The 14,655-nt window shown below is 41.6% G+C and overlaps 1 protein-coding gene across 5 annotated transcripts in view; it reads right to left on the bottom strand.

Annotated features, from left to right (window-relative positions):
• Window positions 1-14,655, bottom strand: part of CAPN3 (calpain 3) — a 32,503-nt gene that overhangs the window by 3,410 nt on the left and 14,438 nt on the right. Inside the window, exons 6-20 of one of the 5 annotated variants that reach the window (XM_061343712.1) lie at window positions 13,935-14,075; window positions 11,500-11,583; window positions 11,103-11,188; window positions 10,314-10,391; window positions 9,061-9,221; window positions 8,393-8,562; window positions 7,780-7,791; window positions 6,884-7,092; window positions 6,113-6,149; window positions 5,090-5,107; window positions 3,916-4,017; window positions 2,559-2,636; window positions 1,868-1,925; window positions 1,235-1,299; window positions 163-231 (exon numbers count right to left, since the gene is read on the bottom strand). In XM_061343712.1, the coding sequence (XP_061199696.1) occupies window positions 163-231; window positions 1,235-1,299; window positions 1,868-1,925; window positions 2,559-2,636; window positions 3,916-4,017; window positions 5,090-5,107; window positions 6,113-6,149; window positions 6,884-7,092; window positions 7,780-7,791; window positions 8,393-8,562; window positions 9,061-9,221; window positions 10,314-10,391; window positions 11,103-11,188; window positions 11,500-11,583; window positions 13,935-14,075 (1,368 nt within the window). Of the gene's footprint in view, window positions 1-162; window positions 232-1,234; window positions 1,300-1,867; window positions 1,926-2,558; window positions 2,637-3,881; window positions 4,018-5,089; window positions 5,108-6,112; window positions 6,150-6,883; window positions 7,093-7,708; window positions 7,792-8,392; window positions 8,563-9,060; window positions 9,222-10,313; window positions 10,392-11,102; window positions 11,189-11,499; window positions 11,584-13,934; window positions 14,076-14,655 lie in introns of those variants that run through there. The other 4 variants (XR_009723953.1, XM_061343713.1, XM_061343714.1 and 1 more) reach the window with 4 other exon arrangements.

Here is a 14,655-nt window from a genome sequence, read left to right as displayed (position 1 = left end):
TGAGTAGCATGAGAAGAGACTTTTTCTAAGCAATTTTTTCTTTTTATTGCAGCTTTTAAAGCTTTTCTTTTGCTGTAATATACGTAGGGAGTTCTGTTTTTCCTACACAACTTTTTACGCTGTAGAAGCTGTGAAGAACAGCACTGAGGATCCCAACAATACCTGCCAGCTTTTAATCTTGTCCCAGAGATGTCGAAACTCATCGAAGTTTATCCTCCCTGAGCCGTCTGTCTGTGATGCAAACATTCAGGTAAAAAACCCTCACAATATTTTAAAGAGAAAATTACTTAAGTCTGTAACTACCGGTGAAGGGATGGATGTGAAACTGAGTTCAGGATCTCCTTAGCATTCAGAGCTGGCTGAGCTAATATTTGCCTTGGTTATTGAGTGTATTATTTGTTTCAGGGGTGTGAAGTGCTGTTTGTGTAGCAGCAAACATCTGGTACTGGAGCAAGGCTTTCTCCTGGTGCTCTTACCTGCATGAGGAGGATGTTTTAGTGGAAGCTTTCTAAATACCTCCAAATCTGAAGCTTACCTGATATTTTTTAAGACAATTGAGGTTTATCCTAGAGTGAAGCTCTTTCTGCCTTGCTTAAAATAAATTGGGAACTAAGCAAAATGTTGACTAAAGCCACTTACAAAAATGTGTTTAGGCTCCAACTATTATGGCTCTGGATTGTAGTTACAGTTTTGCTCTGGTTATGTTTGAATGCACTTTTTCTTTCAAAAGTATGCATTATTTCAAATAGGGAAACTGATGCTGTAGTAGAGGTAACCCCATGTGGCATTGTGTTGTGTGTTTTATTATACTTGCTTTCAGGCCATTTCTGTGTGCCCTGCATGGAATGTACAATACATTATAAACTTAAGAGAAATATAGTGAGTTTGTTGGCAAGAAATATGTTGACTTAGTTAAAAAAAAAAGTCTTTAAAAATTATGCTTGAGTACCTGGGCTGTCCAGTCCCTGATACCCAAGGAAGGGTATCATATAGACTGACTGATTCTGTAGTTTTCTGGTTTGGGATCGTTTCATCTGCCAAATACACTTATGTTGAGATGACTGGAGTTGAAACATGTCAAAGAGGAATGCAGTGTGGTCTCACTACAAACTATAATGTACTGTTCTGCTTCCCTGGTTTACTAAGTTGTGTGTATGTGTGTGTAGTGGTGGAAAACAGAACCTAACTGGGCTAGTGTGGTATCAAGCACTCCTCTTTCACCAGAAAAGGATACATCCATTAAAGCAATCATGCTGCGGCAGGATTCCAGTTCAAATCCTTCTGTCCGTAGGTCCTTATCTGAAATAAATGATCCTAGGTGAAGATCATGCAAGTCATCAAGCACTTCTTCCTTTTAGGTGTAACTCAAGGTAGAAGCCAAACCTACTTCCTTCATCCACTAAGACATGAGTGGTAGAGAAATTTGAAAAGACTTCTAACTAACATTATTAATTGTGAACTGCAGATTACTTTTTTGACCTGTTATATACAATAAAAATCTCTGTAAAACTCTACTAACCTCCAGCACACTCAGCAAGCACAGAGTGGGTAGGCTGAAGTTTGCTGAACAGGGAGAAAGGTCTGACTAGACATTAAATTTGTTAGAAATGCTGCATTATCCTGTGTTGTGCTTCCAATCAGCATTTGCTCATTTATACATTATCACTACTGGACCACTCATACAGAGGATCTCTATGAAAAGCTCAGCTTGCTAAAGTCTCACGTGAAAAGTCCATGAAAGTCTAACTAGGAAATTTGAGAGTTTGAAATTGTAAATAGTTTTTAGAGTGCAACTGCAGGGTGGAGGGTTCCATTATAGCACAGATTTCTTTGTCCAGGGTTACTGAAAAACCAGGCTTAAACTTACGTTTTTTTACAACGTTATTGAGAACATTCCTGAGTTCTTCAGCATTGATCTCCATGTCCTGGTGGGAAGTGAGGTAAGAATATCATTAATTATAACATTCCTTGTTAAGCATATAATTTTATGGATAGATGTGCTAAAAGTATGAAGTCTCTGGTCACTTTTCAGTATGGCATGCACATTCTCTAAACTAGAGAGTATTCTAGTTCATACAAACATTAGTCCAAATCTTTCTTGAGGCTGCAGTAAAAGGCAGGTCTGAATTTATCATATAGTGCCTGTTAAATTTCAACTAGAAGAATGACCTTTGATTTTAAGCCTCTGAATGAGCCCAAAACCAAAACGCAAAAATCACTGTAACCCATTTGCAGCCTCTTGATTTGTACAGTTCTTTGATGTCTCTTTACTTTTAACTTCCCTTGTTAAGCATATACAGAAGGGCATTGCATTTCTAACTTGTTTATGCATCTTAAAGTAGTGCTAGAAGTAAAAGCATGAATTTAAATAAGGCTCCCTTGTACACAATGGGAATAGCTTATATGTACATATGAGGATAGCTGTGTACTTAATTGGATTTTGATTTGATTTTGCTTAGCCCCAGATCTCAAAGGAGATTTGATTTAAGCAGTTGATTAAGGTGCTGTTGTGGCTCAGCTGCCTTGGTGGCAGAGACAGGGACTATTTCTGTACTCACATCCCCTGCAATCTGTCGGAAAATATTCCTGAACTGGTTTTCTTCTTCACTCCCCTCTCGAGTTTTTGTTGAAGGACGCTGAAAAAAGACAAGTAAAGAGAGACATCCTTAGACCAGCAGGGAGCAGAAGGGAAAGGGCCCGTACAACTCCCTCACCCTCAAGCTATGGAGCCTCTTTGTGAATCTGGAGGCCTTCAGAGGAAAGGGTTGTCCTCATTTTCCTTTCCCTTGTTTTTGGTTTAATGTGTTCTCCGACAAAACTGCTGAGTATTTAACTTCGTCCCATTGCTCTCCTTTCTCTTGAAGAAGCCTAAATAATTACTTTTAGTAGCAGATTTTTTTGTTTCAAAACGTTGTGAAGGAGAAGTTTGGGGCAGAAGCAGCGTATCTGCTCCATAGCTGCTCTGTTAGGGTATGAATTGACCAGAGGGGCTTGAGAGCTCTTCTTAATGGGGGGGGTCTAGCTGGAGCCAAGCAGTACATAAAACGGGGGAAAAAGATGAAAGTGAAGCTTTCTCAGAGTCATGCAAAGAGCAAGCCTAAACTCTGAGGCTGAAAAAGGAAACTGTTCTATTCCTTCTTTCCCCAGTATTGCTTTACAGGAATTCTGTAAAGAAGTAGAGTGAATTTGTTGACTCAGTTCTAATTTTTGTTTGCCTAAGTGCAGAAGAAAGTTAAGACTGGTTTCCACTTTTATGCTCTGGCAGCCACACAGCAGAACAGCACACTCCCTGTAAGCAGGCATCCCTCATGCCTCCAGATGCCAGAAACATCTTGCTGTTGCATCTCATGTCCCTCACCCATCTGCAGGCAGAAGCTCTGAATGTGCTATTCTATGTTCATCCTCTTTGGTAGTAAGGGAATGGAGGAGGATGCAGGAGTTTCTGGGTTTACTCATCCTTTTCTCCTCTGGCCAATGGGGACTGGTTTAGGGATGTGTAATTTGTAATGAGGAGAGGCTGTGATAATTTCCAGGTGCTCTCAAAGCCTCTCAGGTGCATTTTATGGATATACCCCATGTAAGGAGGGTACCAGTTCAGGGAGCTGAGCAAGTGTGGATTGAACTGTGCTGCTTGTGGGGAAGGGATCTCTCACAGCTGGAATCCTTGTGTGAGAGAGCAACCAGGATATGTTTTCAACTAAACCTTCCAGCCCAGTTAGTTAAATAACTGAAGGGATAGTCTTTTTGCTCATGCTTACTAGATCCACATAAGCCAGATGCAAACTGTGCTAAAACGTGAAAAGCTGTTAAGTATTTTAGGACATTTCTTTGCCCCATTCTTGCTCTCTCCCCAGCCATTCTTTTATGCTAGCCAGACCAACCCCTATTTCCCCCTTTGCCAGTTGCTGCGGAAACCTTTTTCTCATCTACGTGGGGTTTTTCACCATCTTTGCCAGCATCTTCATCTGCATTCAGTTCCTTATTGCTGTTGGCTCTGTCAGAAACAAATATGATAGGCTAGAAGAAGAACAAAGAGAGCAAAAGAGAAATGGAAATTACACAAAAAATAGTAGAAGGAAAAATATTCAGCGACAACCATTTTGTAGTAAAGCACATGCAGCAACAGCTCCTGTGTGACTGGAGAAGCCAGAGCTGGGAATGCAAGAAAAGAAACCAAAAAAGAAAAAAATACCGAGGAATTTCCAAAGTTACTGCTCTCCTCGTGATAAAAAACCCCTGTAAAAGTCTTTGCAAACTAGTGCAGGCTCTGGCTTCTAGCTTTCCTTTTCAGAAAGCCAGTCACCGTTTAAATGTGGCTGGGTTTTTGTTTGTTTTAAGCAAAATAAGCTTCTCAAATTCTCAGTTAAATGATGAACTTGCCCCTCCATAGGAAGGACAGTAACACTGTATGAAGACAAACAGAATCTGAATCCTACACAGAGAAGTAGTTATTTGTGTGGGAGCTTGTTAGTTATGTGAAGCAGATGTTCTTTCCTTGTATTAATTCTTGAAGCATTCAGCTGAAAGCAGCTCATGCAATGGTTTTGGTTCAGTGCATTGCAATCTTGCCACAAGATGCAAATGTGTTACCCTAAAGTATTAATTGCAATCAACCTGTCTTGAGCTTAAAATGTCTGATTGCATTTTCAAGGTCCTAAATGTGTTGTGTAGAATTGAAAGCAGAATCCTGGACTGCAGGAAAGAGAAGTAGCTGCCCTAGGCAACAGAAAGCATGTGTCTGACAAAGGGATGCTTTGCACTAGGAGGGGGTGTCAGGGTGTGCCTGTGATGAGCAGTTTGAGCAACCCAGAGAATCAAGCTTATAAAACTGAAACGTTTTTGTTACCCTTTTGCCACCCCTTAAGTGACGGGGTAGGGGGTGTATGATGCTAATGCTATTTCATTAGACTTCAGTGTAGGAAGGCAAAATCTTTGCCGCCTACAAGTGTCCTCTTATCCAGTGTCTTTCATTAACTACATCAGTTTCCAGATGCAGAGAAATCGTGATAGCAAGGAACTCTGCTCCTGCCGCATGCATTGTGCATGCTCTTTGCCTTGCTGGCACTCAGCACATTGCACAAATACCCACCTTGCCCTTTTTCTTTTTCTGTACGAAAAGAAACAAAATATAAAATAAAAGTATTTTAAAACAACAGAATTATATAGTTTACCCAGATTATGCAGAGCTGATGGTAAAGTGTTTTTTTTTTTTTTGCCCTTCCTGACATTTCTTTTCCTCATTTCCTATATTCATACAGTTTTCAAATCTCAAAAAATAAGAGAAAATGCACCCACCAAAATATTGACAGAAATTGCAGAAACCATAGCAAACAGTGTCGTCTTATCTGGGCCGTTGTCTGCTTGAATAAAGTCTCTATTGTACCTTTAGCTATGACTATTCCTTTTTCCCAACCTGTCAGTGTAGTGGAGATTGGACTTCTGTGCCCCCAGACCAATGATATCTGCAGTGGCAATTAAATCCCACCTGATCTGGACAGATATTTTTGTTATCATAATGGCCAATGAAAGAGTAACACTTCTGAGCAAGGTTTGATGGAGCTCAGTTCCGTGCAAGAGCATTTCCTCTAATTTTTTTCCCCAGACTAATTGTATTGCTAGCTCTAGTATATTCCCACAAAGATGTGTAAAACGCCAGGGTGAAGACGTAGAGCTTGTCATGGGTGATAGTTTGAATCAGATTAGCATTAGGATCTCATTCCAGAAAGCATATACCTCAAAATAAAATGCTTCTTTCTTTGTTAGATGAGGTGCCAATCTCACAAACAAAATATCTTAAGGCACAGTTAGGCCTCCCTGGTAAATGAATAAGCGTCACTGATGGAGGTAAAAGCAATGCTTAGCATCCAGCTCCTTTGTGCCAGGAGCAGATTCCGAATTTGGCAAAAAGGTTTTGTTCTGACAAAATCAGAACATAGTGTATATAAAGCAAGTATTAATATAAGTATCTTGATGAAGAAAAAATGTGGGGATTTATGCTAAAGGAGCTGTCATGGGGCTCCAAATAGTTTCCTGCTGTAGCTTTCCCTAGATGTCATGCTCCTCCTCTCCCTACCCCTATTTGTGTACAAAAGAGGCCCAGGACACTACTTACCGATGGACGATCTGCCTCAATCATATTTTCAACCTCCCTAGAAGAAAGCAAAAAGTAAATAAATAGCAGAGTGACTGTTCCCAATGTTGCTTGTTTCTGTAGCTGGAGTATAAGCAGCCACTTGAGCTTTTCAAGCAGCCACTTGAGCTTTTCAAACAGCCAGTGGTGTGGGCTGGTTTCCAAGCATTACAACTGCAGGCTATAGATGGAAGTTTTTCCCAGTTTGAGCTGAGCATCACAAGTACCACTTCCAGGAGGGCTGCTGCATGGTTTCTAAAGAGCCTTGATAACACTGAATTTGGATTCCTGGGAGTAAAATAGAAGCTGTTTGTCCTAATTAGAGTGACACTGGCTGCAATTTGCTGAGCTCTGGGGAACTAGTTGAAGAGCAGCATGGACAAGAAGTAACTACCTACTTCTGTGTTTCATTTGTGACTGAAATTAGATCTGGTTCAATGATCTATCTGGCCAAAAACTTCAGCCAGTGGCATATAGCAAAAAACCAAACAGGTTCACTTTCATTATTAAAAAATCACTAATGGTATGTTTACAAAGGATATCCTGCAAGTAGTAGGCTTCTCCAAAGACAATTCAAAGCAGGCTCTCTCCTTCTTTCTATAGGGGAAGCTTGGGGAAATTAGTTTGTAGCTTGGAGTTCCTAATGAGGTTAAGAAAATTAAAATCTGGGTATAGCAAATGGGGAACGTGACTGTCGCAGACAAGTGAGCTCTCCTCCATCTTTGTGACCAGTTAAATGAATCTGTAACTTACTCTGAAAGACTTCTTTTCTCTGAGAAGACCCTCAGGATGAATTCTCCCTCCTGGTGGGGTTCGTATGTTGATGGGATGATGACATACTCGCTGGGAGGTAACCGGAAGCGCTCAGAGATTTCTCGCATGTTTATATAGGTCTTACTTCTAGCTTTGGAGGCATTGTAGAGGAAAAAGTCCTTTTGCAAGTGGTGCTTAGTACCATGCATCTGCAGAACAAATGAGTCCATTTGTCTTCAAGGAAGTCTCATCCATTGCCCAGGTGGTTTGTCGTGTGGGCAGTGCATGGTTGAGACAGAAAACACCAATGGAGCAGCAGTCTAACAAGCAAGGAGCTGACAAGGGATGCTAGCTGATAACAGATACCAAGTCTGTCACCTTTAAGTTGCTACTGGCTGGGTCTAGTTGGCCTCTGAGGGCTTCTGTGTACCTTTAATACACTTTCTTCAATGGCTGAAAATGCCATGGTTTTTCCAAACAGATTCTAAGACTATAGAGAAAATTCTGTGGGTGCAGGGTATAGGTCATTGGCATTATTTGCAGGAGGAAATGGAAATGGTTTAGGGTGGTTTTGCATGGAGTGCGAAGGCAAAGTGCTTGCTGATGCTGCTTTCTGCAGCCCAGGCTGACTGACTGACATGCAAGCCATGGCCAGGTCTAATATGGAATAGATAAAGAAGGACTGAGGAAAAGGTGCAAGTGAGAAGGAGCTAAAAATTACTCACAAAATGTTACTAATAAACACTCAAAGCAGAAAGGTTAGCAGTTTCACTTCTGTTACCTCCCTGAAAACAGAGTTCACTGGACAGTTTCCTGCTGACTTACAGACAGGCACAATAGTAACACTAGCTGTGAGTATACACCAAGATGTCAATCTGCCTCCGTTCTGCTCATACCTCTTTGGGCACCTGAGGGAGAAACAAAGAGAAGAAACAGTCAGAGCTGCTAGTGAGTCCTCTTGTTTATAGATCATGCAGAAGGGTGTTCACATAGATTTCTGTGGATGCAGGCAGTGGTTAAAATGCCCCAAATTAGATAAATATGCTAAGCAATTTCTCCCTTTCTAGATTTCTCAGGATCTACATGAGGTCTACTAGATCTGAACTAAATGTTTGTGCAAAGGACTGAATAAATTGACTTCCTCACGAAGTCAGTAGCAGGGACAGAGAGGTTAATGGCTACCTGTGTGTCTTGGATGTCTGTTTCCTTTTTTACACTATTCTGCCAATGAGTATTCAGTTTCAGCAAGATGAAAGAGAGATGGAAGAATTTATGGGAAAGAGTATGTTCAGATCTGTCACTAACTCACTACAGAAGCTTAAAAAGGTATGTTATTTATAGATGGGGTAAAACCTGAAGTTACTATGGTCTGAATGGTTACATAGCCTTTACTGGCGAAGTAAAGATTGCAATTCAAGTTATTAGGCTGAATGATTTGGTGACTGTCTTGGTAAGGGCATAGTGTCAGGATTTGTGACTGTGGTACAAACAATAGTCTACAGCTAGTACCTCATAGATGGCAAAGCCAATGGTATATAGGTTGGCTCCCAGCTTGCGTTCTTTCCTCCTATTTTTCTGCATCAGTGCGACAAGGAAGCTGCAGATAACCTGTTCATCCTCAGGATCATCATCTTCCTCCAGGAGCTTCAAGCGATACTGGGGATTGGTCCAAAATGTATCTGTGAAATCCCACCAACAACCCAAAGCAAACATATAATACTTCAGTTTTCTGATGATACTCATGATCAAAGAGAACATTTAAGTTCCCTTCTTGTGGCTCCTGAGGGGAAGGTTAAAAGCTGGCTAACATGTACCTCTTTTTTATGTGTTATGTGGTTTACATAGTTCTAACAAAACTGCTCACCAAAGGAGGATATAAAAGGAAGAACTGAAAACTCACAAACTTTGAAGCACCTAAAACTATAAAAAAGTGGTTCCTGAGTGAAATCTGTTAGTGAAATGAATCTCTTTTATCTTGCTTGGGGCAGTGTGAAGTATCTGAATAATGATTTCTCTCTGCCTAGCCTGCCTTTTGGGCTTACAAGGTGTTGTCACAAACACACTGAGGAAGCAAGGCTTTTGCTTGGCTGAGCACTGATCAGGCTGTGATGTGACTTACCCTGTGGTACCTAATTCAGTCCCCACCAAAGAGGCTGTATCTCCTACCTGTTGCTTACCTGGATAGTTGCGGCAGCCTCCAGCTGAGCAGCCTCTCACCCAGCGCCCTTCATTGACCGACACAGTCCAGGTCTGGAGTTTATCAGCTTCCAGAGTATCAGGTGTGAGGTTACAGATCTCAAGTTTTGTGAAGTGCCTCATGAAATCTTCAAATGATATCCTGGAGGAATTGAGGGGAAATGAACGCAAATGGATTTACATGGTGGGCAGCTGTCTGAAAGATCTCACCTTGGTGAGGTGGAGGAGGGTGACCAATAATACTGCCACTATTAGGGGAAGTTTGCCATGACAGTGCCATGATTTCCTAATGCATTTGGGCTGCTCTTTGGTCAGTTACCACAATTACATTTCCAAACTGGGTGAAAGTGAGCTGAGAGGATGGTACGTAGGAAGAGTGATGGACAACTTCTGGAAGTGTAGCATAATTAGAAGGACTGTGCTTGTGGCACTCAATAAACCCTGGTGGTAGACTATGGGGACCACAAAGCAAGGCTTACTGGGAATATGAAGAGGAACAGGGATTACCACAATGGCTGTAGCAGATTTAGGTAGTGCAGTGTGATTAATTTTTGCTGTGGTTGCAGATCTCCTAGAGAAACACAGGGTTTTGACTGATGTCAAACAGCAGCCCAGAAAGCCAACCATATCCTGGGCTGCATCAAAAGGAGTGTGACCAGCAGGTCGAAGGAGGTGATCCTGACCCTCTGCTCTGCTCTCATGAGACCCCACCTGGAGTATTGTGTGCAGTTCTGGTGTCCTCAACATAAAAAGGACATGGAACTGTTGGAACAAGTCCAGAGGAGGCCACGAGAATGATCAGGGGACTGGAGCACCTCCCGTATGAAGATCGCCTGAGAAAGTTGGGGCTGTTCAGCCTGGAGAAGAGAAGGCTGCATGGAGACCTCATAGCAGCCTTCCAGTATCTGAAGGGGGCTTACAAGGATGCTGGGGAGGGATTCTTCATTAGGGACTGTAGTGATAGGACAAGGGGTAATGGGTTAAAACTTAAACAGGGGAAGTTCAAATTGGATATAAGGAAGAAGTTCTTTACTGTAAGGGTGGTGAGGCACTGGAATAGGTTGCCCAGGGAGGTTGTGAATGCTCCATCCTTGGCAGTGTTCAAGGCCAGGCTGGACAGAGCCTTGTGTGACATGGTTTAGTGTGAGGTGTCCCTTCCCATGGCAGGGGGTTGGAACTAGATGATGTTAAGGTCCTTTCCAACCCTAACTATTCTATGATTCTGTGTTCTCACCAGAACTCCCCATCCTCTGCAATCTTGTGCTGTAGGCGGATTTTCTCTTCTTCATTAATAAAGGTCCATTCCTCTGACCTTCAAAGGAGTAAATACAATATTATAATACGGTTTTCATTACAATTTCTACTCTTTACTGTAAGCCTTGTAGAGTGGGAAGTCAAGAGTCATCTTGCTACATCCATTTATTTTTTTTATTTGAGAGCCTTGCAACCATTTGTTTTCAATGCTACCTTCCTGTCCACATGCCCAAATAAAAAACCGGTTGTCCTACTTCTGTCTGCCTTCCCTTCAGGCTTCCCCTTAACAGCTCTCAAAAATCCATGGAACTGTGTTCATTTTGTTAAGCTTGAAGAAAAAAGTGTTTGCAGACTCTTATTGCTGAAGCAGCTGTTGGAATTCCTTTCCAGCTTTATCCAAACCTACTCGTGTACTGACATCTTGCTTCATCCAACTTTGTTGTAACTTAAAAGATTTTTCTACTGTCACATCTTGTTTTGAAAATTGTTAGGTGGTGTACTTGTTAGGTGGTAAAATCAGATTGTGCCATTAGACTGGATTCTCTCTTCATTTCCATTGATTAAAGCCTCTCAACATCTTTTTCAGGTACTTTTTCACAGCTTCAGCTAAGCACTCAAGAATGGCCAAATTCCAAGTGCAAGTGTCAAAATGACCCCAAAGACAGTTCACATACTTCATCAGTAAATGGTAGGGTCACACGCAAGCCACAGTCACGCAAATAAACCTTCAATTTTTTTCTCTCCAAATCATGTGAAGCTGTTTACTCACTTGTCACTCCAAGGTCCGTTCCATTCCACCTGTCCCCAGGGGTTTCTCAGCCGTACCAGACGTATTTTTTCCCCTTTAAATGTTGTCTAATTGAAAAAGAATGCAACAAGAATAGACTGAGAGTACGGTCAAAAGGAACGTTCTGCCTGTCAAACTGCTCATTCCAGCTCCTCCATTACCCAGCCTGACCTGCCTGGGGGGAGTGTGAGGGCTGTAAGACCAGGAGGTGACTGGCTGTAACCACCTCTGCCCAAACAGTTGAATATCCAGTTCCCCAGAAAGCCAAAACTTGGACACGTGACATGTTAGTTCTCAGTAGACCATGCCACTGCCTATCAGGAGAGGGCTCTTCTGCATGTGTTCTGCAGTGAAGGGCAGGAAAGGGACTTGTACGTACCTCTTCCACAGCCGTGACTGAGTAGGCATGACCTTTGACGAGCCCACAAGACATCCGTGTTTCATACTGCATTGGCACTATGGTCTGTTAGACAGAAGATGGAAACATGACAGAGTCATGAAAAGCTTTGCTGACTGCCCTAAGGCAGGTAGTGCCACCCAGGGCTTTTGGGGTAAGGCACCATCCAGATAAAAGGGTTTTTTGTCTTTGCGTCTGCCAAAGTGACCAAGGTTAGTGCCCACAGGTTAATGTTAGTAGTTAGAAAGAAGTGGAGCAAGAACTAAAAAAGCAAGAAGTTAATATTATGAATTGAGAAGGACATTCTGTGAGTTACTTTTTCCCTTTGTGCAGGTTAGTGCTTAGCTAGCATTTAGAATATTTAATCAAAACACTTAGATTTTGTATTAGTAGAACTACTCTGCCTTTTCTGGGATATTATGTTCTTGTATGGCTCAGTAAGTTTTTTGCATATTAACTGGAAACATCAGAGCAGATCGACACCTAGATCAGGATGGTTTGGGTTGGAAAGGACCTTAATATCATCTAGTTCCAAGCCCCCTGCCATGGGCAGGGACACCTTCCACTACACCAGGAACACTTCCGTCTTTACACACAGCTGCTATCTTATCACAATGACATTAAAACATCCTATTTAATAAACTGTTCCAACTAATTTACACTATTTTTTTAATCAATTTTCTGTGGAATAAAATGTACATTTCCACAGGAAATTAAACCTCATTACTGAAATTTTTCTTCAGCGATGTGTTGCTCAGAGGGGTAAATACATTTTCTGTCTTGGTAATCAAGTGTTAGTGTGTCTCATAGATTACTTCACCTTCTTCATCACATCTGTCTCTAAGAGATGCCTGTACAGCTCTGCCAGTAACTCTCCTATCCCTTCCTGACATATCTGGGCATGAGAAAGGCAGGGCTGGAAACGGAGAATTAGTAAAGTCAAGTCACACAGGTACATTTGCAGCTTGCCCAGGGAGGATCTCATGCACATACTTCCTTGCTGTCACAATTATTTTCCATTTCCCTTTTCCTCCTGTTTCTTTTTCTTTCTTGCTCCTGTTTCCATACTTTTTATGCCTATAACCTCGTATCTATTTCCTTTTTTTCTTCATTTCTACTCATATTGTTCCCATCATTACTTACCAGAACCCTTTTCTCACACTTTTCTGTTTAAGAATACTAACTTCTGCTGGTGCTCTGGGTCACTTCTCTGAAGTGCAACTGCAGCCTGCACTATCCACACACATCATCACCAGGAGTCATGATTTTGTTTCTGGTGATGGCTCAGGAATGTGTAATAACCAGCAGCACAACAGGGGCTGAGCAGCAAGTATAGAAAGAGTTTTGCAACCTTCCTTCAGTAGACAGTCACTGGAGAGGAAATTCCCCTCAAAACATGGGTGATTTGGGCAGCCATGCTTGCAACACAAGGCAGTTACGCTGGGCTTTCCTGAAGAATTACACCATTTCAGTCTTCTGGGAAGACTAAATATGGATGTCAAAAGAGGAAGAGTCAGCTACTTCCGCTGCAAATACACAACAGTTTGCACAACCAAAAGTTTTATGTATTATTATGTAATTGTGGAGGTTTATTTTGGTTTGGTTTTTCCTTGTTTGTTGGCTTGTTTTCTGGGTTATTTTCTTTTCCTTTTTTATTTCTCTGTAAAGCAAGCAACATAATTTCGTTGTCATGGAAATGCTCCCTAAAGCATTACAGCTGCCTGGCAGAGAGAAGGAAGAGGCAACATGTCCCTCCACAGATTTGAAAGCTTTTGAGTTTACCAATATAGGATTTTTCTTAATTTTCTCTTTATTTTGCTACATACTTGGGAATGTTGGAGTTACTTTGTATTTTATTGCACATATAAAACTCAACATGTTTTTCTTTCCCTTGTTAAGCTTCTTAAATGAGGGAATTAATGGCAGTAATCTAAAAGGAACATCCTGAGAACAGCCCCCTCCATTTGTGGGCAGAGCCCCATAACACTCTCAAAATAAGTTCACCAAGTGCTTTTGTGTCTCAAGTGAGCCCCGTGCAGAGCTTGCTTTTTCTTCCATTCACATCCCCACACACCCTAGGGGATCTTTTTCTAGCCTAGTATTTTAATTGTCTTGTTCTCACAACCTTTTGCAAGTAAGGGATTTGATAACATCCACTAATCGTTTCCTGTTCTGAAAATGATAAGCCTGTGCCGCAAGCCAGCAGTATAAGCAAAGCTCTCTCGTATCAGTCACTGTGTTTTAAAGCACTGAAGTCTTTTAACACATATGTCAAATAGCATATATAAGAACAGGTCTTTAGTGTTGGAATAATTCAGTGCAGCCAAATATGGATTTAAAAGAATAGGTGACATGTTTCTCTAAGTGTCTGTAAATGAAAGCACTGTGTAGTCAATCACTTCTGGAGACATACGAACCCAGGCTGGCCTCTCATCCGTCGCCTGGTAGTTTACAGTGGGGTAACTCATCTGTGAGTTTTCCAGATTCTTCACCATTCGAGCAATCAGTTCCCCGATGTCGCCCCGAGGAGCTGATCCATAAGAAAAGCCTAGTTGATCCTGGGACAGAGAATGGGAGAAAAGTATTATGCAAAAACATGAGACAGGGAGAGAGAAGAGAAATCCTACAAGAAAGATGAATGGTAAAAGACAGCCTAGATAACTTCTTCCTCATTATGTCCATACTCACCTGCAGTGGTTGATAGCACCAGTTGTTTTCCTACCTTTACTGTAACTTCATAATCCATAATGGTTATTGAAACTTTTTTTTTTTAATCTTAAATTTACCACAATAAATTAAGACAATCTGAGGCTACACTGGCAATTGAAGGGTTAAATTCCTATGTGTTGGCACACTTAGCATCTTTGACATGAAGATTTGTGTCTTACAGAGCTGCAGCACCCCCATACTAACCTCATTTTACTGGGCAAGGCAATGGAGGGTGGGGTGTTGGTTTTGCTGATCACACCCTTTCTCTCCACCTCCATGTTCTGCTTCTATTCATTTCCCTTTTGATTCTTGTTATTTACCAATGGGTGGTGTTTAGTGGAGATCACTCCATCTCCTAGAAATGGATGTTTGCTATGTGAACTAAACCACGCAGCTCCAAAAGGGGGCATATATTTGCTTATGGATTGA

The sequence above is a fragment of the Neopsephotus bourkii genome, unplaced genomic scaffold (assembly GCF_033783945.1).
Source record: "Neopsephotus bourkii isolate Nb327-2 ecotype Australia unplaced genomic scaffold, CSIRO-AGI_Nbou_v1 NB_1825, whole genome shotgun sequence".
In the NCBI taxonomy this organism is placed as follows: Eukaryota; Metazoa; Chordata; class Aves; order Psittaciformes; family Psittacidae; genus Neopsephotus; species Neopsephotus bourkii.
Note: the sequence above shows the minus strand (reverse complement) of the source record. Positions and strands in the feature narration are given on the sequence as shown.